This window comes from Schistocerca americana, chromosome 6, assembly GCF_021461395.2.
Source record: "Schistocerca americana isolate TAMUIC-IGC-003095 chromosome 6, iqSchAmer2.1, whole genome shotgun sequence".
Lineage (NCBI taxonomy): Eukaryota > Metazoa > Arthropoda > Insecta > Orthoptera > Acrididae > Schistocerca > Schistocerca americana.
Genome location: NC_060124.1, coordinates 77199823 through 77224955, shown reverse-complemented (window position 1 = coordinate 77224955; position 25133 = coordinate 77199823). Strand labels below are relative to the sequence as shown.

At 40.1% G+C, this 25133-nt stretch overlaps 1 protein-coding gene across 1 annotated transcript in view; it reads left to right on the top strand.

The window, feature by feature from the left end:
• Positions 1–23644, top strand: part of LOC124619806 (ATP-binding cassette sub-family G member 4) — a 378218-nt gene extending 354574 nt beyond the window's left edge. The window contains exons 9-11 of the mRNA XM_047146401.1: positions 195–295; positions 12891–13046; positions 22336–23644. Of these exons, the coding sequence (XP_047002357.1) occupies positions 195–295; positions 12891–13046; positions 22336–22680 (602 nt within the window). The 3' untranslated portion in view covers positions 22681–23644. The remainder of the gene's footprint in view (positions 1–194; positions 296–12890; positions 13047–22335) is intronic.
• Positions 23645–25133: the final 1489 nt, after the last annotated feature.

Sequence of the window (25133 nt, the reverse complement as noted above, 5' to 3'; positions counted from 1 at the left end):
TTATTATTATTATATTATTATTATTATCATTTCATTCTACATAGCTTACAATACCAAGCATAAAACCAAGAGAAAAGCACTACAGATAGGAGTGCAATATATTGCTGCTTACAGAAAAATAAAATTATTGTGTATTTTTTTAATCAAAACTTTTGAAAGACACAAGTTACTTAAAAATTATTTCTGTTTTCCAGTTCCTTTAGAAGCATCTGTGTTTCTACGAGAGCACCTGAACAACTGGTACTGCCTCACATCTTACTACTTTGCAAAACTGCTTTCAGATATTCCATTACAGGTAATACACAGTAATATTTATGTGCTGCTGTAAAAATTATTAATATAAAATGTGACTGAATGTTGTATAAACAGGAGAAATATGCTGGTTTCCCAAACTACAGCATAAGGAATAAAAGTTGAAAATTAATGCTGGAAAGGCTCAGAAACAGTAACAACTACTATCATTGTAGACATATGACACATAACAACTTCAGCACTCTGTCTCATGCACTTTTTAGGATTATATTGTCAAATAATTTGCTCATATCTGATAACAGTGTACAGTATACACAACAACTGTTTAAATATTGTGTTCACTTCAGATAGCAAGCAAGGTTGGTTTGCAGAGTTTTTTGTAATGAGTTTACATAAGGAAGGCAAGACTCCTAGTGTACAAATAACTAAAGTTACTCATAGGGCACAAATAACTAAAATTACAATGAAAGAGTTGTCATCCGCCATAATTGCAGAACATTTGTTAACAGGTCAGTCATTGAAGTTTGTGATGGTTCACACAATGTCTTTATAACTGGAGAACACAGCTAGGGCTAGTAGCTATGCTTGAGTCACTGAATTCACAGAAAAGTTTTAGTTTCTTTATAGTGGTAAGCAATTGTTCCACCTCATGTAGTCCCTTAGGTTAGATAACATCATTTTCAGATACATTGTTTTACTAAAATGCTCTCTCGCAGATTACTTTTGGGCAGAAATTGCAGAAGTGGAATCACATTCATGACAACTCAAAACTCTTTTCTTATATTTTATATCTGTAGCCCCTTTCTCAGCCTACGGCATTCCAACAAATGATATATTTCACAATGCCTTGCCTCTGCAGCAGTAGTGCAGAAATTAATTTGCATTCTGAACAAACTTTCAGACTTTAATAAAAGACAACTTGTAAAGTCAAAACACAAATCAATAAAGCAATAATTGCACATAATGGAAGGGTAAGGGTAACAACACCCCCTCCCCTCCCCAACACACTCACACAGGGCTGCACAGCTACATTGTTCCAGCCAATCACATTGTATTGGCACTGTGGCTCCAATAGGAAGAGGAGTTGCTTATATTTGGGGAAAGTTGTTGAGCAAGGAGGGACATGGAGAGGAGGAAGGAGGATTGCAGCAAATGATAGCTGGCAGTTGGGGGGGGGGGGGGGGGGGAAGGAGGGGAGAGGCAGTAGGTCCATGGGATAGAAATGTGATACCAGTGAACTCATTCTGCTGTAGACATGGAGAGTTGTGCACAGTGGACCATGACATGGAGGTGCGGGTTGGAAGATACTCTTGGAACAGATTAAGGGTGAGAGTGCGGAGAGGAGTCTACTTATCATTGTATCCATAAATGAGGAACATCTTACTCACAATCTTTTCCATCCTCCCAAAGTGGTATTCTGCTGCCTACACATTCTACAAAACATTTGGTCCATCCTATTTAGGTCTGACTCCTATGAAAAACATAGGCACAAGGTCTGTCTGCTATATCCATCCAGCCCATCCCATTTCAGCCGCATCCTATCGCATCATTGGCCACCTGTGAAAGTGTCATGTCATGTACCAGTTCTGCTGTAATTCCTGTCCGGCATTTTGTGTGAGTATGACCACTGACCAGCTGTCCACGTGGATACTTGAGTCTTTGGGAGCCCCATCAGGTCAGATTAAAGGAAGACATTTTAAGTCATGCCCAGCCTACATGTGGGAGTCAGTTACTGAGAAAACAGCCACAAGAACTAAGTGATCAAAAGCAAAAACCATGCACAGAGCGAAAAGGACAAACTTAGAGTAACCTGAAAATGTGAAAGCCAATCATCTTCAACACTGTACAAAACAAAGCCACAATGGCAAACTGAGAAAGAAGCAACAGTAAGTGAGTAACTGTATGTGAAAGTAACATTGGTAATCAAAAGGCTTCAGAAACATTAACACAACTGGATGGGGATTAATAGGTGCATAGGGTTGAAAATGACTAGACATGTGTTTTTCCCACTGGAGCAAGGGCGCACATTGTGATGGGAGCATTATCAGTGGCTCAAGTGGCAACTACAATTCTGAGGTTTCCTTCCCTGTTGCATCCTGGTGTCCTGTTCATTTGCAAAATGGTCCACATGGTGCTGCAGTTGCTGTTGAGATGTTGATACTGACACTGATTTCAGTGTTGGAGCAAGTGACTCAATCTCCATGGCTTGCCAGATCTGCACCAGTTTGATCATAAGCTGCTGTTGCTTGTTGGAGTAAGTGACTCAACCTCCATGGCTTGCCAGCTCTGCACCAGTTTGATCATCAGCTGTTGTTGCTGGTAGTGATGGTGTTGGTGCAGGTTGTAATGGCACTATGGCTGTGGCCAGAGTGTGAACCTAGGAGCACTGGGAGTCCACAGTGAAGGCCTGAAAGTGTGGTCGCTGAGAATGTTGGGCTTGTAAATACCCTGCATTGGCTTGATGAGTTGAGATGGCTCCTGGGTATGTCACAGCTGGAATTAGTTACAATGATGGATCAGGTGATCCTGTAAGGCCACAACGAGTAACACTTGGTATTCCTTATGACAGAGAATATCATACAGTGCCCAAGCTGGCTTCCAGCCAAACGTGTGAACTCACACAGCATTACCCTGAAGATAATGGGATGTGTAAATTCGGCTTATGGTTCACGGTGTAAGTCACAGCAGGTCCTGGAACATGCAGGCCCCTGCCTGTGCAGTACCTCAGCCAGGATTTGTCTGTTAACTGGAGTGGCCTAGTATGTTGCGAGAAATATTGTTAAGGCTTCTTCAGCAGGAACCCAATACCAGTGCTTTCCAAATTTGTGCCTTTATTGTTCTGATCACTCGCTCTGTTGACTGAGTTTGAAGCTGGGTACAAAGGGGCAATGGTCAGATCTGTATTCCACTCTCTAAAATCCTGCCTAAATGAACTTGGATCTGTTGGATACTAAGGTGTGATGTGCTCCCTCTATGGCAAAAATTGTAACTAGAGATTTGATTTTAGCACATGCAGTTGTAGAAGCAACTCACATGTCATAAGGAGAATCGGAGAGTGCATCTACCATCAGCAACCATATTGCTCCCTGAAAATGGCCGGCAAAGCTTGTGTGCCCATACTGAACCATGGTGAAAAATTTTGTGCTGGAGCAGTTGGTTGTGAATATGAGTCTGACATGTATGCACTGTGTGCTGAACTGTGCTGTCTATCACTGGCCGGTAAACATCACATTGAGCTAAAGCTTTCATCCTCAACATCCTCCAGTGGGGTATGTGTGGTAACTGAAGGATGTGATATGTGTGGTAACTGAAGGATGCAGACACAGTGCAACATTCAGCATCCTCAGTAGATGACACTACTCTCTGAACAACATTAAGCCTATATAATTTTGGAACTCTGGGTCTGATCCTTCGGGGAAGCACTCTGGCCAAACACTTTGCACCACTGACGTACTCTATGCAGGAAGGAGTCTGACTAGTAGCTGCTGCTATTCCTCGAGTGGTGATTGAGAAACCTCGCAAGGCATGGTGCATAAAACACACTGCTTCCTGGTGGTCAGATTCAACATTGAAGCCAATGAGGAGGTGTGATAATGCATAAGCATTTGCATGCTGTATGGTGAGACCAAATGAATGTCACAATGATAATTGCTTAAGAACAATGTCCAACATTGCAAATTCTGTGCCATTTTATCTGAAAGGATAGAATGTGAACCAAAGATAAATAGGGGTGGGGGCCTGTGATCTGTGATAACTGAAACTTATTCTGGTATAGGAAAATGTGGAACCTTTTAACACCACAAACAATTTTCAGTGGCTACTTCTCCATTTGTGAATAATTTTGCTTTGCCTTCAGGGGTGTCTTGCACACCAAAGCTATTGGTTGCTCTGTGCCATCGCATTCATATGTGACAAAATGGCTCCAATGCCATATTGAGACACATCAGTTACAGAGAGCAGGAAGTTGCCTGGTGTAACTGTTATTAAGCACAGAGTCAACCTCTAGAGTTTCTCAACTGCAAAAATGCTTTGTGACACTTTTGAGGCCAAACAAATGGAATGCCTTTCTTTCTCAAATGGTTCAATGAATGCATGAGCTGAACTTCCTGGAGAGTGAACATTGTATTCCCCAGGAAATACTGAAATTCCCTCAAGTTTTTTGAAGCCGTCAGTAGGCATGATCCCTATGATGCTTAAGCTATGCCCCAAATACTGCATGACAAAATTTAGGCACAGAGGACTGCTTGAGTGAAATTTGAGTTCAAATTCTTTAGTCCTACCCATGGTAGACTGAAATAACTACTCATAAATCTCTAATAATGATTCTCTATCATGGAATGGGCCTGGGCTTAACACGAGATTTACCTTACCCAATACTCTGAAACCAATTCAGGGACTGCACCTAGAACATAGACCAAGAAGGTGGTTTGTCATTCCACATTCTTGTATTTTGCCCATATGGTAATTTGCCATCTCTAAGGAATCTTTTGCTGCCTATACGAAATAACCTCATTCTTGTATTTTGCCCATACATATTTTGCTCTCTCAGAGGAATATTTTGCTGGCTGTATGAAATAACCTGCTGCTGTGGTGGCTGCAGGCAGGGGAGCCCAAATGCTGATAGGTTTCCTAGTTAATCAAAGAAACTGCTCGCCCCATGTCAACCTGGAATGGGTCATAACGCTTTTGGTACTCAATCAGGAGTTTATTAGGCACCTGACTGTGCTGTCAACATTGGAGATGAGGCAGACACTGCTGCTCAGTTAGGTTCTGAAACTCATTGTCAGGTTTTGCCAGCTACATTGTGTTGGCAAACTGGTGCATCAGCCTGATGTGCTGTTCTCCTGCCCTGGCACACTACTGCCAAGTGTCCTTGCTTGAGAAATGTATTGCATGTGTTAAAAAAATGTGGACACTGGTGATGATCATGATATGTCCAGCAGTCTGAACAAAAGCAAGGTGGAGCTGCATCCACGAACTACTGCAAATACAGAAAGGAAACATTATGTGTAAACCTCCTTCCTGATGAAATGTTTGATGCAGCAGAAGGATTTTTCTTATTATCTATTTACTAAATCTACTGAAATCTACTTGAGAGCAAGAAACACTTCCCTGCTTAGAAGTTGCACCCTGATTGCCACCTGGGGGACTAACTTGTCAACATGTAGTGGAGAGCAGAGCTATTTGCTAATTATCTGAAAATGCTTTTTGAGCTGCTGCAGACAGCATAAGCATTTAGGCAATATTTGCAGTTGACTTTAACTGAGGGACTGATGATTCCATAGAACTACTCTTGATCTCCTTGTCCAGTGCTAATCTTACAACTATGTCTGCAATTAAAGAATCAGCATATGACACATCACAACTAGTACATGCAGACTTGCATTTCTAGGTGAGCACTGGCAATTCTGTCATACAGTGTGCATTAGACTGAGCATTAAACTTCCCTTATTGGTTAAATTGTAATCTCATCGCATTTGGTGGCAGGAACGCTGCCTCAGTAAATTGCACAACTTGTTAAAATGTAATATCTGAGGGTCTATGCATGAGCGCAGCTTTTGCACAATCTCAGACAAACTACTGCTACTACTACTACTGCTGTTGCTGTTGCTGCTGCTAAGCAACAAATCACTCTGACTGCAGGATGTGATATGTCTCTTACCTTGCAATACAGCATAAATTGAGGCAGACAGTTTTCCCACTTCTCTATGGTATTGTCAGATAAAGTGAATGGTGAGGTGCAGTGGTAAAGGCTGTCTCACTTGTGCTTGTGCTGCTGGCTACATGTTCATCTTTTATATCAGTTCTGCATTTTGCTTGAACAATTCCTGCATTCGATCTGATGTAGCTGTTGCAGTCACATCCGTTCCTGCAGTGTTATTTGAGATGCCAAAGCCACAGAAATTCTGATCCATCATTACAGTCTTATTTTCATGCAAGAGTCAGTATCATCATCACTTTAGTAATGTACAGTTCAGGTGGGAGAGTGCCACATGTTGGTTACTGAGAACATGGAGAGTGGCTGAAAGGACCAAGTGATTGACAGCAAAAACCATACACAAGGAAGGAAAGGACAAACCAAGAGTAATCAAAAAACATGAAAAACCAAGAATCATCAACAGCATACAAACAAATCAACAGTAGCAAATTGAGAGGGAAACCAAAAGTAAGTGAGTAACTGTGCACAAAAGTAACATCAACAATTGGAAAGCCTTGTAGAGATCAACACAGCTGGATGAAGAAAATGTTCACACTTTTCTCCTTACACCACCAGAGGGTCTTGCTGACACGAAGTTCACACTGCCCATGGTATGGACAGGAAACCAAACAGCTCTGGGCAGTCATCACAAATGTGTCCCCTTTACCTGATGACAGACTTTGGTGAGGATACTAAAACAGTGAAGCAATTCAGAAGTGTGCTGTTACATTTGTTACTGGTAAGTTCAGTCAATTGGCAAATATTATGAAATTTGTGCTTATTATGGAAGTGCTCCACGAATTTTAATGGGAAACCCTGGAAGGAACAAAAGTTCTTTTCATGAAATACTATTGAATTTGTCAAGACAACCAGCATTTGGAACAGACTGCTGAGTGATTCTACTGTCACCATCATACCTTTCAAGTAACAACTATGAAGACAAGATAAGAGGAATCTGGGCTCATGCAGAAGCATATAGACAGTTGCTTTTTTCTCATTCCACTTGCAAGCAGAAAAGGCAAGAGAAAGACAAGCAGTGATACAAGGCACCTTGCATGAGGCACCACATGGTGGCTTGTGGAGTATATATGTAAATGAAGATGGCATTCCCAACCTGTAGCCCAATGCTCAACTGTAGCCATCCAGTGGTAGAACATACTTCTGAACACAGCATGCTTGACTTCAGTCACGGCTTCACAAGCTGCAACATGTGGATCACACCTCCACCCGTCTCCAACACCTGCTTCTCTGATTTACGTAAATGGGAGTTGTCCTTTCAACACATCCTTTGGCCATCAGTCCTCCTAGTCTCAATCTACACTACCCCTCCCCCTTAATCCCACCTCCATTCCTATCCCCACAACCCCCATTTCACTCATTGTACTCATACACCCTCTCTCTTCTTCTGTTTTAAGAGAGGCACTCAATAAATGAAGCAATACATTTTTTACTTCAGCCAATTTTGGTTGATAAAATGCATAATTTGTTGTGGAAAATTGTGGAATATTTTCGCTTTAGCCCTTAATGCTTCATGAAGTTCCAATAGGTGGAAGCACTATACAAAACCTTCAAAATGGCATCTGTAACTGAGGTGCATTCCAACCACACAGCTGCCATTTTCTTTAGATGGAACAGAAAACCAGAGCACTGCAGGTATTCACAGGTGCTTGCAGAATGTCTATAGAGATCTGGCATAGAACAAAAGTACAGTGAGTTGTTAGGCGAGGCGTCTGTCACCGTCACACTAAGATTGTGCAAACCTGTCTGATCTCCCAAATACTGGCCATCTGCACATAGCTGTGCCTCCTGCACTGTTGGAACATGTGGACACTCTCATTTGAGGTGATCAGTGGAACACAATCAAACATCCCACAGCTCAAGGGTATGTCTCTGCTGATAGTGCTGACACGCTCACCATCAGTTTGGTACTCAAAGGAGTGTGCCCAATGAGTTCCTCGCCACTGAACAGAAGAGTATAAAGAGCAACGAAGGACCATCTGCAGAATGTTGGATGCATTCCATGGGAAACAGTACATGGATGGTGGTGAAGCTACTGATGCAGCAAGAAATTGGCTCTTGGCCAGCAGGGTGGACCATGCAGGCATACAGGCCCTCCCAGTAAGATGGCTTAAGGCTGCCACATTGAACATAAATAATGTTGAAAAAGGGGTTTTGCAATGAAAAGAGTGGGGGATAATATGGTATATTGGAATCTAGAATAAAACCAACCTACTTAAAAAAAATGTTGCATTAATTTTTGAATGCTCCTTGTATCTCCACCCTCTCAATTCACTCCTCTGTGTCATTGTGCACTGTATGTAACTTTTCCTGCCTGGACGAAACTGAGCTCTTTGGTGCCATATTCCTGTTCCATGTACCAGCTACATCTTACTCCCATCTATCAGCCACCCTTCCCCAGCCCTCACTCTTGCTCTTCATATCCTTCATCCCCTTGCCCATTGCACCTGATGCAGTCCACTGGTTGTTGTTGTTGTGGTCTTCAGTCCTGAGACTGGTTTGATGCAGCTCTCCATGCTACTCTATCCTGTGCAAGCTTCTTCATCTCCCAGTACCTACTGCAACCTACATCCTTCTGAATCTGCTTAGTGTATTCATCTCTTGGTCTCCCTCTACGATTTTTACCCTCCACGCTGTCCTCCAATGCTAAATTTGTGATCCCTTGATGCCTCAAAACATGTCCTACCAACCGATTCCTTCTTCTAGTCAAGTTGTGCCACAAACTTCTCTTCTCCCCAATCCTATTCAATACCTCCTCATTAGTTACGTGATCTACCCACCTTATCTTCAGCATTCTTCTGTAGCACCACATTTCGAAAGCTTCTATTCTCTTCTTGTCCAAACTGGTTATCGTCCATGTTTCACTTCCATACATGGCTACACTCCACACAAATACTTTCAGAAATGACTTCCTGACACTTAAATCTATACTCGATGTTAACAAATTTCTCTTCTTCAGAAACGATTTCCTTGCCATTGCCAGTCTACATTTTATATCCTCTCTACTTCGACCATCATCAGTTATTTTACTCCCTAAATAGCAAAACTCCTTTACTACTTTAAGTGTCTCATTTCCTAATCTTACCCCCTCAGTATCACCCGATTTAATTTGACTACATTCCACTATCCTCGTTTTGCTTTTGTTGATGTTCATCTTATATCCTCCTTTCAAGACACTGTCCATTCCGTTCAACTGCCCTTCCAAGTCCTTTGCTATCTCTGACAGAATTACAATGTCATCGGAGAACCTCAAAGTTTTTACTTCTTCTCCATGAATTTTAATACCTACTCTGAATCTTTCTTTTGTTTCCATTACTGCTTGCTCAATATACAGATTGAATAACATCGGGGAGAGGCTACAACCCTGTCTCACTCCTTTCCCAACCACTGCTTCCCTTTCATGCCCCTCGACTCTTATAAGTGCCATCTGGTTTCTGTACAAATTGTAAATAGCCTTTCGCTCCCTGTGTTTTACCCCTGCCACCTTCAGAATTTGAAAGAGATTATTCCAGTTAACGTTGTCAAAAGCTTTCTCTAAGTCTACAAATGCTAGAAATGTAGGTTTGCCTTTTCTTAATCTTTCTTCTAAGTCGTAAGGTTAGTATTGCCTCACGTGTTCCAACATTTCTACGGAATTCAAACTGATCCTCCCCAAGGTCTGCTTCTACCAGTTTTTCCATTCGTCTGTAAAGAATTCGCGTTAGTATTTTGCAGCTGTGACTTATTAAACTGATAGTTCGGTAATTTTCACATCTGTCAACACCTGCTTTCTTTGGGATTGGAATTATTATATTCTTCTTGAAGTCTGAGGGTATTTCGCCTGTCTCATACATCTTGCTCACCAGATGGTAGAGTTTTGTCATGACTGGTTCTCCCAAGGCCATCAGTAGTTCTAATGGAATGTTGTCTACTCCCGGGGCCTTGTTTCGACTCAGGTCTTTCAGTGCTCTGTCAAACTCTTCACGCAGTATCTTATCTCCCATTTCATCTTCATCTACATCCTCTTCCATTTCCATAATATTGTCCTCAAGTACATCGCCCTTGTATAAACCCTCTGTATACTCCTTCCACCTTTCTGCCTTCCCTTCTTTGCTTAGAACTGGGTTGCCATCTGAGCTCTTGATATTCATACAAGTGGTTCTCTTGTCTTGAAAGGTCTCTTTAATTTTCCTGTAGGCAGTATCTATCTTACCCCTAGTGAGACAAGCCTCTACATCCTTACATTTGTACTCTAGCCATCCCTGCTTAGCCATTTTGCACTTCCTGTCGATCTCATTTTTGAGACGTTTGTATTCCTTTTTGCCTGCTTCATTTCCTGCATTTTTATATTTTCTCCTTTCATCAATTAAATTTAATATTTCTTCTGTTACCCAAGGATTTTTATTATCCCTCGTCTTTTTACCTACTTGATCCTCTGCTGCCTTCACTACTTCATCCCTCAGAGCTACCCATTCGTCTTCTACTGTATTTCTTTCCCCCATTCCTGTCAATTGTTCCCTTATGCTCTCCCTGAAACTCTGTACAACCTCTGGTTTTTTCAGTTTATCCAGGTCCCATCTCCTTAAATTCCCACCTTTTTGCAGTTTCTTCAGTTTCAATCCACAGTTCATAACCAATAGATTGTGGTCAGAATCCACATCTGCCCCTGGAAATGTCTTACAATTTAAAACCTGGTTCCTAAGTCTCTGTCTTACCATTATATAATCTATCTGATACCTTTTAGTATCTCCAGGATTCTTCCACTGGTATGTAGTTGGAAACTGTGAAGATTGGTAGGAAGGATTTTATAGGAAGCAATAGTGAGTCATGTAATTGCCATGCTAGCAGAGAAGAGCTGGTTTTGGTGCTGTTTGGCACTCACAGTACTGCAAATGGTCACAATCAGGCCAAGTACTAAGCACTGTGCTGCTGTGGAAATGAACCAGTCAGAATCATTGTCGAACATTTTAATAAAATAGAGTATTCACTAAAAATCAAAATCCAGGATGGAATACTGACAGTATTATAAATAAAGATAGATTGCTACTCACCATACAGTGGAGATGTTGAATCACAGACAGGCACAACAAAAAGAGGATCCAGAGACAGTGGTTGTTTGTGTGTGAGTTTCATTTTCATGAATATGTGTGTGTGTGTGTGTGTGTGTGTGTGTGTGTGTGTGTGTGTGTGTGTGTGTTGTCTAATTCAGAAAAGGCCTTCTGGCAAAAAGCTTACTTGTCTAGCAGTCTTTTTGTTGTGCCTGTCTTCGCCTCAACATCTCCACTATGTGGAGAATATTCACTTACTCACACATCATTTTCCGCAAATTCTGTCATAAGGGAGAGCCTTACATTAACGGACATCATGACAATTACTAGAACTAATGGTAAACTGCTTACATTGTTAGCAGTATGAATTACTTACAGATTTTTTGGTGTATTATAAATCAGGATATTCATCATCAGTCTTCTGCCATGTTAGCAGGTCATTTGTGTCTCCTTTTTCTATGATCCAGTGCTCTCTTCTTAATGTTGCTGTAGGTACTGTTGCCCATCACATCATACAGGATACGGAATCTCTTCCTTGCTCACCTCCTCTTCCCTTCCACATGCCCCTCTGATTTTCCCTCCTTCTTCCTTAATGTAAGTCCCAAGCCAGTTTCCTGGCCACAGTTCCTGATTATTTGTCATCATGCCCTGAAATGAAGGACAGCCTGTCCAAGATCATTCTCACCCTTCCTAAAGTGGTGTTCTATTGCCCACCCATCCTGCACAAAACCCCACTCCTACTCCCACACCCTCCCCAGGCACAAGACCTGCCCCATTCCACCCAGCCAGCACCTCCTGCTCCAGCCCCATCACAGGCTTATCCTATCCCATCAGAGACCAGACCACCTCTGAAAGCAGCCATGTCATATGTGAACTCTGCTGCAATCACTGCACATCCTTTTATGTCAGTGTGACAACCAGTCAGCTGTCCACCAGAATGAATGGCTGCCACCATACTGTGGCCAATGACAAATGGGCCACCTGTTGACACAACATGCTACTGAGCATACCATGCTTCATTTCAATGTCTGCTTCATGACCCAGGTGAGACGGATTCTTTTCTCCTCTACCAGCTTTTCTGAACTGTGCAGATAGGCATTATCCCTGCAACACAACCTTAGCACCTGGAACCAACCTGGCCTCAATCTCCATTAACCAACTGTCCCTATACCCACCACCTAACAGCTCCCCTTCCTCCATCCTATCACCCCCTCCCAATTCAGCTCTCCATGTCACATTCATTGTGCACTGTTCTCCACCTGCTCTGACACCCATGCATTGCATACGTAGCCCATGCAACTGCCACCACTCCCTCCCACATCCCCAGCCAGCAAACCGGCAGTCCCCCCTCCAAACTGCTACCTGCCAACCCTCAACACCTGCCTCTCATTTCCTCTACCTGCCTCCACCTGACACAACCACTACCCCACAATGCAGGGGCAGAGGCATGTGTGGGTGTTTTACATGTGTATTTGCACTCTAGTTTAAGAAAGGATATGCTCCAAAAACTTTGTCTTTTTTGTGTTTGCCTGTCGTGATTCTAACACTTCTGCTTTTCTGTGAGTGGTCCCCATTAGCCTTAAAGTATATGAAAATTCATTTCATTTAAACTGTGAGTTACAGGCATTATTACAAAACACAAAAATAATTTTCATGTAGACTTTGCTTCATTGTCTTAGGTTCAGATGAGGGGAAGAGGGCTATTTTGGTGTGTGGTTCCAAGAGGTCTTCAACAAACTTCTGTCAGAAGTAAACCAAGAAACTGGGAAGTTTCTCAAATTCAATAAAAAGTTAATTTTTTGCCCCCCAGCTGCTATGAGATTATTAATTTACATTACTATGTTTGAAAGGTGTGTCAATGAAATACTGATTAATTTTTTTGATTGTACAAACAGGTACTGTGTCCCGCTTGTTTTGTACTGATAGCATACTTCATGACGGGACAACCATATGACCACCAGAGAATCTATATGTTCCTTTTGGTTTGCATGTTGATGACAATGATTGCTCAAACTCTTGGACTAGTTGCAGGTGCAATTTGCAATATACAGGTAAGGATGCCAACCTGAAAAATAAAATACAGTTTTTGTTCAGCATTGAAATACAATTGTTATCTGTGAGAGTGTTTTTATTGCATATTTTAAGATGTGTGAGGTACTGAATATTAACGTACCATAATGACTTTAATGTTAGGTTTTCAATGTTTGTTTTCCACACCATTCCATGTGCCATTCCTCCCCCCCCCCCCCCCGAAAAGAAACCTATCCCCCCCCCCCTCTCTCTCTCTCTCTCTCTCTCTCTCTCTCCCCCCTCTCTCCACCCTTCCTCCCTCCCTCTACCTTCCTTACCTATGATTAAAGAGGCTCAACTGTTACTTTCTGCGGATTCAAATTTTAGATTTGATTTAATTTGGCTTGGCAGAAATGGATTTCCTTGCAGCATTTTCAGAAATTTCTTGGATGGATTTTGCATACCTGTGTAATTTTTTGGTGTTGTCCTGTTGTGTGTGCTAGCTAGCAGTTTTGGTCAAGTGCCTATACCAGCACATCAAAGCAAGCGGACACATGCTGTTGTGAACACAGCATGTGCACATTTTACTACATTAAGCCAAATTGATTTAAATTGTAAATGATTTTGTCTTTAACATTTTTTAATGTTGGTCATTACAAAGTGCAAATAAGAAATTTGTCTTACCATTATGTGAGGAGTAGGAGTTGTAGAAGTGATATCTGAATTCATAAACACTATTTTGCTGATTTTCCTTTCTGACAAGTCATTGTAATACACAGAGTTTAAACAAACCACTTCATTGCTTTGAAATTCTGATTTCATCATATATTAATTAATGAAGAGAGATGAAATGTAGAGCCAGAAATGCTAACACCAAAGTCAGTTAAATTGAATGTACAGTGATGAATCAAAGTTTTGTCACAATACACTGTTTTTGTTCCTAAGTACCACAGTTGATGCCAAACACTTGACCAACTCAAGGTACGGTACTGCTTTGACTGTGGTGACTTCGCTTCCCGCGTCCAGGTTCCCGGGTTCGATTCCCGGCGGGGTCAGGGATTTTCTCTGCCTCGTGATGACTGGGTATTGTGTGATGTCCTTTGGTTAGTTAGGTTTAAGTAGTTCTAAGTTCTAGGGGCTGAAGACCATAGATATTAAGTCCCATAGTGCTCAGAGCCATTTGATCCATTTTTTTGTGGTGACTTCAGTGTTCACAGGGTAACAAACTCCTTTCCTCTCTTCTCGCAGGGCTTCTTTAGTTATTGACCAGTTATGATCATGAAATTTTGTAATATATAGCATTTGGATTGAAGGCAAAAACTCACTGAATACTGGAGCTGTTGAATCGTTGATAGGCACATAAACAAGACTGAAATCTTTGCTAGCTTTCATTTATCAAGCCATAGAGCACACAGTGCTGATTTCTTAGTGCTGGACCTGTAGGTCTGTAGTGCAACTGGGGAGAGAATGTGTTGGGTGGTGTGGATGAGGGGAGAGAGGAAGCAGAGACTGGGAGTGTTGGGGAAGGGTGTCTAAGGGTTTGGAGTGAGAGGCAGCAAGTGCGTGGGATACGAACATGGCAAAAGCATTGACGTCGGTGGGGTAATGCAGTGCATGATAGCATGGTGCAGTGGATTGGAAGGGTGAGACAGAATAGAAAAAGATGAGACTGTGGGGAAGAGGGTGTGAGTGCAGGATGAGTGAAGTTAGGGTCCTGAGGCTTGATGTAGGCGGGCATGGGGCAGGGGGGCTTTTGGAGATTGAGGGCATGAGGATTACGAGACCAAATGATGTATTTCAAGAATAGCTTGTGTCTACGTAATTCAGAGAACTTCTTGTTGGGGGAAGGATCCAGATGGTATGGGTTGTGAGTATGTTGCACTCAGCAGCATGTTCTGCTACTGAGCAGTCAACTCTGCTCTTTTCCAGAGTTTGAGAGTTGTCATTTATTCAAGTGGAGAACTGCTTTGTGGTCATGCCCATATAAAATCCCACGCAGAAATTACAGAAGATCTGATGTTTGACATGACTGTTATTACTGCCTGTGATAGGATAGGCTAAGCCAGTGATGGGACAGGAACAGAATCTGCTGGGTGAGTGTATCAGACAGTTATTGCACCTGGATCTCCACAGGGGTGTGACCGATATGGAAAGGGGTTGAGAGTGGGTGTGGGATAATGGTGGATCAGGATACTGAGTAAATTGGGTGGTCATTGGGATACTTCAGTCCTTATACATTAATTAATACATCATCACACCTTTGAGAGGAATATATACCAACAAATCTGCAGCTGGGCACCTATATGGCATCCTTGTGTACCATCTTGTTTGTGGGGTATGGAGAGAAAACCATCAAAGCCATCCAAAATTTCAAATCCCACGTCTGGTTCAGGTTCATTAATAAAACTGTCCTGGACCCAGAGCCAAGACAACCTATCCTCATTCCTCCTCAGCCTCAACATATTCACTCCCATTCAGTGCACCTGGTCCTCAACCCAATCTGCATATCCCTGGATGTTGACTTCCACCTCTCTGGTGGCTCCACCCATAGCTCTGCCCGTATGAAACCAATTAACCATTAACAGTGCTTACCTTTTGATAGGTATCATCCCAAAACAAAGAAAAAAATTGTTTCCATGAAGTCTAGTATGCGGTGATGAGAACTCCCTTGCTTGATTGCTGTAGGTCTTACTAAGGCCTTCACAGACAGACACTGCCCCCAGAGTAAGTCTACAGACACATATCTCAACCTATATCCATGTGCTCCCCCAGGAGACTCACACGTAGTGAGTACATGGCTGGTGACCATGGGGCCCGAGCTGAGTCCTGGCATTGCTTCCACTCACTTATGCCAGACTCCTCACTTTTATCTTTCCTATCTGACCATCCTTGGCCAACTTTTGTTCTTTTCCAACTCTGACACTATTAGGTTTCAAAGGCTAGGGATCTTCCATTTTCCAACCTATACTTCTCATGCATAGGCAGCGTCTGTACTCTAAAGGAGTGGCCTGCCAAAGCCATCTGTACCCCATGTTAGGGGCAGCCTGTAAAGTTATATCACCAATCCCTTCTGAAGCAAGCATGGCAATTATGCTTCTCACCTTTGAGTCATGATGTGTGAGAACAAGGCAAAATGTTTTGGAGTTAAAATAGCCCCATGTTCGGATCTCCAGGTGGAAGTTGCTTTAGTGTCACAAAATCCTAAGTCTACAAAATGAGAGAAGCAATGGCTTCAAATATGTATGTACAATTGTAATACACTAGTGGGAGATGACAGATTAACAGAAATAGAAGAGGAACTAGAGAAAATTAACTGGGACATCATTGGTTTTAGTGAAGTGTGCCATAAAGTCAAAAACTGCCTTTGCTTGAATTCAGGAAATCTCTGTGGAGAACCAAATGGAAAATTAAATGGAGTTGAATTTTTAGTAAACAAAACCATTGTCAACAAGATAACAGTGTTAGAAGGAATTTCGAACAGAACTGCATGCTTGGTCCTAAAATATTGGACAGGTATAAGATACAAATAGTTCAAGCATATGCACCTACGTCTACTCACTCAGATGAAGAGAGAGAATCTTTCTGTGGATGTCTGAAGGAAACCTATGAGAAAGGCAGAGATTGTTTTTATAAATTCATAATTGGAGACCTAAATGCCAAAGTTGGAACAAACAAAGAAGGTGATTCAGTTATTGGTAAATATGGAATAGATGAAAGAAATGATAGACGTGAGAGGTTGGTACAATTTGCAGAATGCATGAAAACACCTATTATGAATACGTTTTTCAAGAAGCACCCAAGTCGCAAATGGACTTTGAGGAGTCCTTACTTTGAAGTGAAAAACGAGGTAGACATCATTCTCACCAATAGGCCTCAAAACATTAAAGTGATCATCAATTAGTAAGAGCAAGGTTTGAATTTAATACAAAATATGAAATATTTAAACTAATTGAACAAAAAAATAAAATTTTAAATTTCAAAAATCTTGAATAGAAAGAGGAATTTCAAGAAAGAATTCAGAGGAAATTAAAAGAATGTGAAGCAGAAGAAGTATCAAAGGTACTAATTACAAAAGCTGGAGAAGTGCGTGGCTCATTAAATCTCAAAACCAATCCAAGAAAATGACAAATAAAACAACAGGTTTGATGGACAAGAGAAGAAGAATGAAAGTTGATACAGATAAAGACAAGATAGAATATGTAGAGCTATGCAAAGCTCTAAGAAAGAGTATGAAAGATGACATCAAGATGTATGAAGAAGACACCTAAAAGCCAGTCTTGAGAATAAATCTAGTTTGAAGAAAGCCAATTGAATGCTTATGATTGGAAGGAAACAGCTAATAGCTTTAGACACAGGTCAAGGCTGAATTACAGACAAGAAAAAAATACTTGAATATATTGGAAATTTCTATAATAACCTATACCATAAAATCCATGATGATACCTTGATCCTAAACAAATTGGATGCTACTGTCTCCCAAATTCCAGAAATACTCCCATCAGAAGTCAAACATGCAATTGACAATATGAAAAAGGGACTGTTCCAGGTGGTGATGACCTCCCAGTTGATGTTCTAAAGCTGGTGGATGAAGAATCCATAAAGCATTTAGCTAAGATATTGTCAGGTTGTTTGCACTGTGAAACATTACCAAGAGACTGGAACAAAGCCAAACTAATTCTAATATCAGCTTACTCCCCATAGTGTACAAAGTTTTCACTAGGATCTTGACTACCAGATTGAGCACTACACTCGACCAGGCTCAACCCATTGAGCAAGCTGGTTTCTGATCCGGATTTAGCACAGTTGACCATATCTTCATGCCATGGGAAATAATTAGTAGAAGAAATGAGTACCATCTACCCCTTTGCATTGCTTTTATAGACGTTGAAATGGCCTTTGATTCGATCAATCACTCAGCTATTTTGTGTGGCTCTAAAAGAACAAGGAGTAGAACAGGGCTATATCAAAATCTTACATAACATGCACAAAACCTCCACAGCCATTGTGAGTGTTGCTGAAGATGCTAATGAATTTCCCATTGAAAAGGGTGTAAAGCTAGGTGATTCTACGTCTCCCAAACTATTTTCAGCAGCCTTAGAAAAAGCCATTTCTAAATTGAATTGGGTAGAAAAGGGAATTCAAGATCTCTGAAAAAGACTGAACAACTTGAGATTTGCAGATGATATTGTCCTATTTGCAAATGACATAGAAGAACTTCAAGTATTAGTTTACGAACTTGCATTAGTGTGCTCTGAAGTTGGACTAAAAACTAGTATTGATAAAACCAAGATAATGATCAATGAATGGACACAGAGAGAAGTATATCAGTTGGAAGTACACAACTCCAAAGAGTCACAGAATATATCTATCTGGGTCAACTGATAAACATGAAAGGAGATTTAAAACCAGAAATATTATGATGAATTAAAATGGGCTGGCAAGCTTATGGGGTGCACTCTTCAATCTAAAATGTCAGTTGAGCTGAAGAAATCTATTTTTGACCAATGTATATTGCCAGTAGTAATGTATGGCTGCTAAACATGCACATTAAATGAGTTCATTGTTAGGAAGCTAACAGTAGCATAAAGAGGAATGGAAAGATCAATGTTGGGTTACATGAAAAAAGACAGGAAGAGAGCAGTTGAAATAAGACGAACAATGAAGGTCACCAACATAATGGAAGGAGTGAATGCATTGAAATGGCAGTGGGCTGGTCATGTTGCTCGAACAAAAGATGGTAGATGATTTAAACAAGTCCTAGACTGGAGCCCAATTTACAAAAAAAGACCTAGAGGAATACCACCAGACACAAGGGACAGAGATATAAGGAAGACAGTGGGATTCAATTGGCAACAAGAAGCTCGGGATCAGAAGAAATGGAAGATCTTACTGGGATGCTTTGTTACACATTGGCTCAAAGAGGCCACACCATTAAGTGATAGAACTGGCTGATGATGATGATGATGATGATGATGATGATGATGATGTCCATGTGTACCCATAAACCTCTGACTATCCCCAAACCAGCTGCAAAAGAGCATACTTTCACCACATAATGTCATCCTGCACTGGAACAGGTGAACAATATCCTCCTCCATGCCTTTAACTATTTACCAATGTCCCTGGAAACAACGAACTTCATATCGCAAACCTTCCCATCCCTCCCAAAGTGGTATTCCAGCACTCACTCAATCTGCACAATATCCGTACCCCACAACCACTCCTAATCTCTTGCCACATAGATCTACTCCTACGAAAGACAAAGGTGCAATACCTGTCTGATACATCCATTCTGCACATCCTATTCGAATTCCATCACAGTCATATACTATTGTATAAGAGGCAAGGACACCTGCCAACCCGAAAGCAGTTGTATCATAAACCAGCTCTACTGCAATTTCTGTACATCATTTTATGTTGATATGATCACCAACCATCTGTCCACCCAAATTAATGGTCACTGGCAAACTGCAGCCAAGAGCAGAGTTGACAGTCCATTAGTGTAACCCACTGCCAAGCACTGTATGGTCGACTTCAATGGCTGCTTCGCAACACGTGCCATCTGGGTCCATTTCCCCAAAACCAATTTCTTTGAGTTACATAGATAGTATTTGTCCTTGCATCACTTCCTTCCATCCCGTAAAACTCCTCGCCACTATTTCTGCTAAGCCCCTGCTGCACAGCTGTATCCACCATGTCTCAGGGCCTAACTTTGTTCATCATACACTCACACACTCTCCCCCACATATTCATCTTTTTTTTGTTCTGCCTTGTCATCCTAGTCTGCTCCTCCATTTTACCATGCACTGTATAAACTCACAAATATTGACTCTGCATTTCCACTCTTTTCAGTAATTAAAGAGATGAAATCAGAATTTGAAAATGATAAAAGCAGTTTTTTAACTTTGCTTCTTATAATTAGTGATCAGAAAGCAAATCAGCTAAATAGTGTTCATGAATTCATATGCCACATTTACAACTTTCACTTCTCACATGCAGGTAATAAAATATCTGACTTGCATATTCTAATAACACATAGTAAGGCACAATCATTTAAAATTCAAATCAACTTGTCTTACCATGGCAAAACCTGTAAACACTGTGTCCACGGTCACATGATCACTCAGTTTAATATCCTGACACAGATTCCTCAAGTAAGAGTGTTCACTAGCTCACACCATATGACACTTGTAGTGATGTATGCATTTACTTTCAAAAGGCCATGCATGCCTATTTAAGGCTAGCCAAGCTATGTTTGGCTTCCGTTCTCTGCATGTATTGCCCCAGTTCTTTGTTCCTGGTGAATGTTCCTTAAATATTGTTTCAAGTTGTTACTGCTTCCATGGAAGAAAGACATGTTCAGCTTACCAGTCATGTTGTACTTATACCTAACTACAACAACACTGCCAAAAAATTACATTCGCATGAAAAATGCATCTGAGAAACTTCTGGAAATACTGGAAAAGAAATCACTTGCCTGCCAAGCTAAAGAAGCTAACATAGTTGGGGCAAAAATGTAGCAATCTTAGACAAGTATGGAGAAAAGAATTGCCCATAGCCTTCTTGAAGATGTAATCCCAGCATTTGTCTGTAGTTTAATTTAGTTATGTTGTGTTCTGTACATCATTTTCATGATTGTTTTATCAATATGATGTGGAACAAGTCATGTTACATTATTGCTTGTGTCTGTATATGTGCGGATGGATATGTGTGTGTGCGCGAGTGTATACTTGTCCTTTTTTCCCCCTAAGGTAAGTCTTTCCACTCCCGGGATTGGAATGACTCCTTACCCTCTCCCTTAAAACCCACATCCTTTCATCTTTCCCTCTCCTTCCCTCTTTCCCGATGAAGCAACTGTTGGTTGCGAAAGCTTGAATTTTGTGTGTGTGTTTGTGTTTGTTTGTATGTCTATCAACATGCCAACGCTTTCATTTGGTAAGTTACATCATCTTTGTTTTTAGATATATATACACACACACGCATGAATAGTGCTAATATTAATATTACTGAAATTTTTAGTTCTACACATGCAACTACATTTAGAGGTACAAATTTTATTATTATTATTATTATTATTATTATTATTATTATTATTATTACCAGTTCTGAAACAGAAACTCGTCCATGGAATAGAAGGAGTTGTCCAAAAGAAATGATTTTAAGCTAGATTTAAAACTTGATCTGCTAACTGCCAGACACTTTATGTTGTTGGGCAAATAATCAAAGATTTTTGTTGCTCAATAATGTACTCCTTTTTGGGCAACTGACAGCTTCAATAATGGATAAGAAAGGTCATTCCCTCTAGTGTTGTATGTATGAGCATCACTGTTCTTCGCAAATTGAGATGGATTATTAATAACAAATTTCATTAGTGAGTATATGTAATCTGATGGTGCAGTTAAAATACCTAACTCCTTGAATAGGTGCCTACATGACATCCCTGGGTGAACACCACTAATTATTCTCACTGCTCTCTTTTGTGCAATCAATACTTTACGTCTAAGTGGTGAGTTACCCCAGAAAACTATTCCATAAGACATTATTGAGTGGAAATATGCAAAGTACTTTAGGAGGCTGATCAATTTATTACCAATACTAGTGATTATACAAATAGCGAAACAGGCTGAACTTTATTGTTAGAGAAGCTTAGTAATATGCTTCTTCCAGTTCAAGTTGCCCTTACTATTTTATTTACCGTAAAGAAGACATTTCAAGTTGTGAACAGGCACAGTTAAAAGTCACTCACCTACAACTTTTGGCCACAGTATTCATCAGTAAGAGACACACACACAAGCAAGCACACCTCATGCACACGCAACCGCCAACTCCAGCATCTCCAGGCTGAGACGCTGGCTTTGGCGGTCGTGTGTGTGTTTTTTACTCATGAAGGCTGTGGCCGAAAGCTACATGTGACTGTCTTTTAATTGTGCCTGTCTACAACTTGACCTGTCTTCTTTATGGTAAGTAGCAATCTGTCTTTTCCTACATTGTTGATATTCCTACCCAAAGTTTCCATTGTTTGATTTTTCAATGACTTGACTATTTTCAGGCCATTAATATTACTATTGTCAGCTCCCAAAATTCTTGCTCACTTTTCTGCTTTTTATTGAACATCTAAGTTTCATTTGAGCTGCATTTATATTATTATTATTATTGTTGTTGTTTTATTATCGTTGCTGTTGTTGTTGTTATGCTTGGGAAGTCAGTAGTAGTGCTAATGTATAATGTCTACAATATGTTAAGTTTATATGAAAGCAAATTATTTTTTGAGCCAGTAGATTTAATATAAGGTGCTTCTGTTATATTTAATGATATTTTTCTTCCCTACAGCTTGGAACATTTATACTGGCTGCAGTAACAATTCCAATGTTCCTTTTCTCTGGTTTCTTTATGAGGCTGGACGATATACCATCATATTTTGTGCCTCTGACTTATTTAAGTCTCTTCAGATATGGATTTGAGGCAATTGTGTTGTGCATTTATGGATTTGGACGGAAGAATCTTGTGTGTTCAGAAATATACTGCTATTACAAGGATCCCTCCAAGTTTCTTGAAAACATGGGGATGGCCCATAGTGATTACTGGATGGATATATGTGGCCTTGTTACGTGGCTAGTGATACTACAACTGACACTGTTTGTGACCTTGAAAATTAGGCTACATAAATCTAGATGAAGAATACTAATGTACTTTGTTTCTTCTTTGTGAAGAGAATGAATGCAAGAGGCAACCATGAATAATTTTTGGGTGAATGGGGAATGCCAGAAGCATCAGACGCTTTATATCATATAAAGTGGACAATGTGCACTGCTATTGGTGTTCTAGGTTGTTTGTAAGAACAGTTATGTACATATTTGCTGCAAGGCTACTTGTAGCAGAAAAAATTAAGATCTGGAACAGACGGACATTGTCTCTAATATTTATTTTTGCAAAACATGTTGTGTGACACTAGATTTAATGCACTTTTTTAAATGATGACCTGAGTGTAATATATTATTTTGGAATAAGCTAACATGCTCGCTATATTAGGCAAAATTGTAAACACAAGAAATGAATCCTCATAAACTATTCATTTTTAATTCTTTTTATACTTACAACAATTTTGCTATATAGAATGTTTGGAACTAACTTTTATAGCTGTACTTCCTCTTAACTTGGGAAGAGACTGCTGGAAAGATATGACAATTTTCTATTGAAGATATTTTTCCATTTTAACATCTGTCTAATCAGTGTACAGTAACTGTATATGCTTTTCCTCAGTATTTTTTACTAGTACTATAATTCATGTGATAAAATAAGTCTTCTTCCTAAACATTGTTTTCAGAATGTACCTGATTTGTGTAACAAAAAGCAGGATAAATTAAATATCTGTCCTCATGACCTTTTATTGTTGTGATTTTTATAAGAACATGGTGCTGATGACCACACTGTTTAGCACTCAACAATTCTAAATACATCTATCAATTTGTAACCCACTTGCTGGTCAAATCTGTGGCATTTCCATCATTCTATAAACAAGACTGTTTCCTAATTTCCTAGACAGTATTACATTCATAGTAAAGAAATAAATATCATGTATTATATAAATCAACTGAAATTTTCTTTGTACAACTTGTAATTAAAAACGTATAAAAGGAAATTGTTTTACTTATGTTATCTACTATGAGGTTCAGGAAAGAAAATAAGTCAAAGTGTGACACCGCCTTCAACATGATCACAATCTTTCTGTTCAGTTTGCAAAGCAATCTATTGCATATGATTAATGCTATGACTCTGTACATAATACCTGGATACACACTGCGGCACTGAACTGCGGGCATGCTACACTTAGGATGTTCCACCAACAGCATCTCCACAGGCTGGCCACCAGAAGCTGCCTGTGGTAGGCCACTTGAGTTGTACACACAGCACAGAATCCACTGCACTGTCCTCTGGAGCCTCTTCATTATAAGCACTGTGCAGCAGACATTCATTCTCATACTGTGTTCTTACTTATTGTCATCAACTGCTTGTACCAGTACTTGGGTTGTTTAGAGGTTTGTATCTATGCTCTCAACAACAGTTCACTTGTGTGTGGCAGAAGAATGAACTTTAGTTAATTGTGGATGCACTTTATTTGTGTCTTACATTAAGACAATTAAGGGCACACTAATTATGCCTTATAATTGTTTACAGTATTCTCAGGTACTTCACGATGATTACATTGACTGTGTGGGATTTATTTTCAAAATTTGACTGGATCAGTATCATGATTCATGCCCATCTACAGCTGCACACAGTATTCTCATTCAGAGATTGCTGGTTAAAGTGACTGCTCATGATAAGTGGGAAATTTGGGTTTGAATCCCAGACCAGCACAAATTTTCATGTGTCTGTAGTCAACAATACAGCTGATGTAATATAGTATTCACAATTTGCAAATACATTTCATAGTTACTGACAGATTGAAATATGCAATAGCAACACAAATTTATAAAGATGGAGATGTGTAAGTGACCTAAAATTACAGACCCATCTCCCTCTTTCATGTTTCTCACAAAATTTTAAGAAGGTAGCTTATAATGTAATATCAAACCGCATTTCTGAAAATAATGTTTTATTCACTGCTCGGTTTAGCTCCCTTAGAGGTTTCTCCGAAAAGAAAGCAGCATATGACTTCACAAACTCAATTCTGGTAAAATCAAACAATAAAACTTACAATGTAGGCATTTTATAAGAAATTGTGTAGACCATTATAGAGAAATGAAAATGTTATTAAAGACATCCCCTGTTCATAAATGGAGTGGTACATTAACCCCAGAATTTAATGTAATTGAATTTTATTTGATTCTGTAGGACTACAATGTGTACAGCAAGTGTATGCATAATATACACACATCAAAACCAGAAGACATTTAATATCACTTACTTCCTAAAGAGCAACCAATCTGATTACACTCTTTGCCACCACTAATTACAAAGAACAAGATACACAAATTTAATTTAATAGATACTCTTCAATATTGTAAAATTCCTTTTCCACCAGACAGTTTAGGACAGGTATGTATAGACTTGTTAGTACTGTGGGTTGCAAATCTCTCACTTTTTTTCCTCATGTCAGAAACATACAGGTACAAGTATATACATTC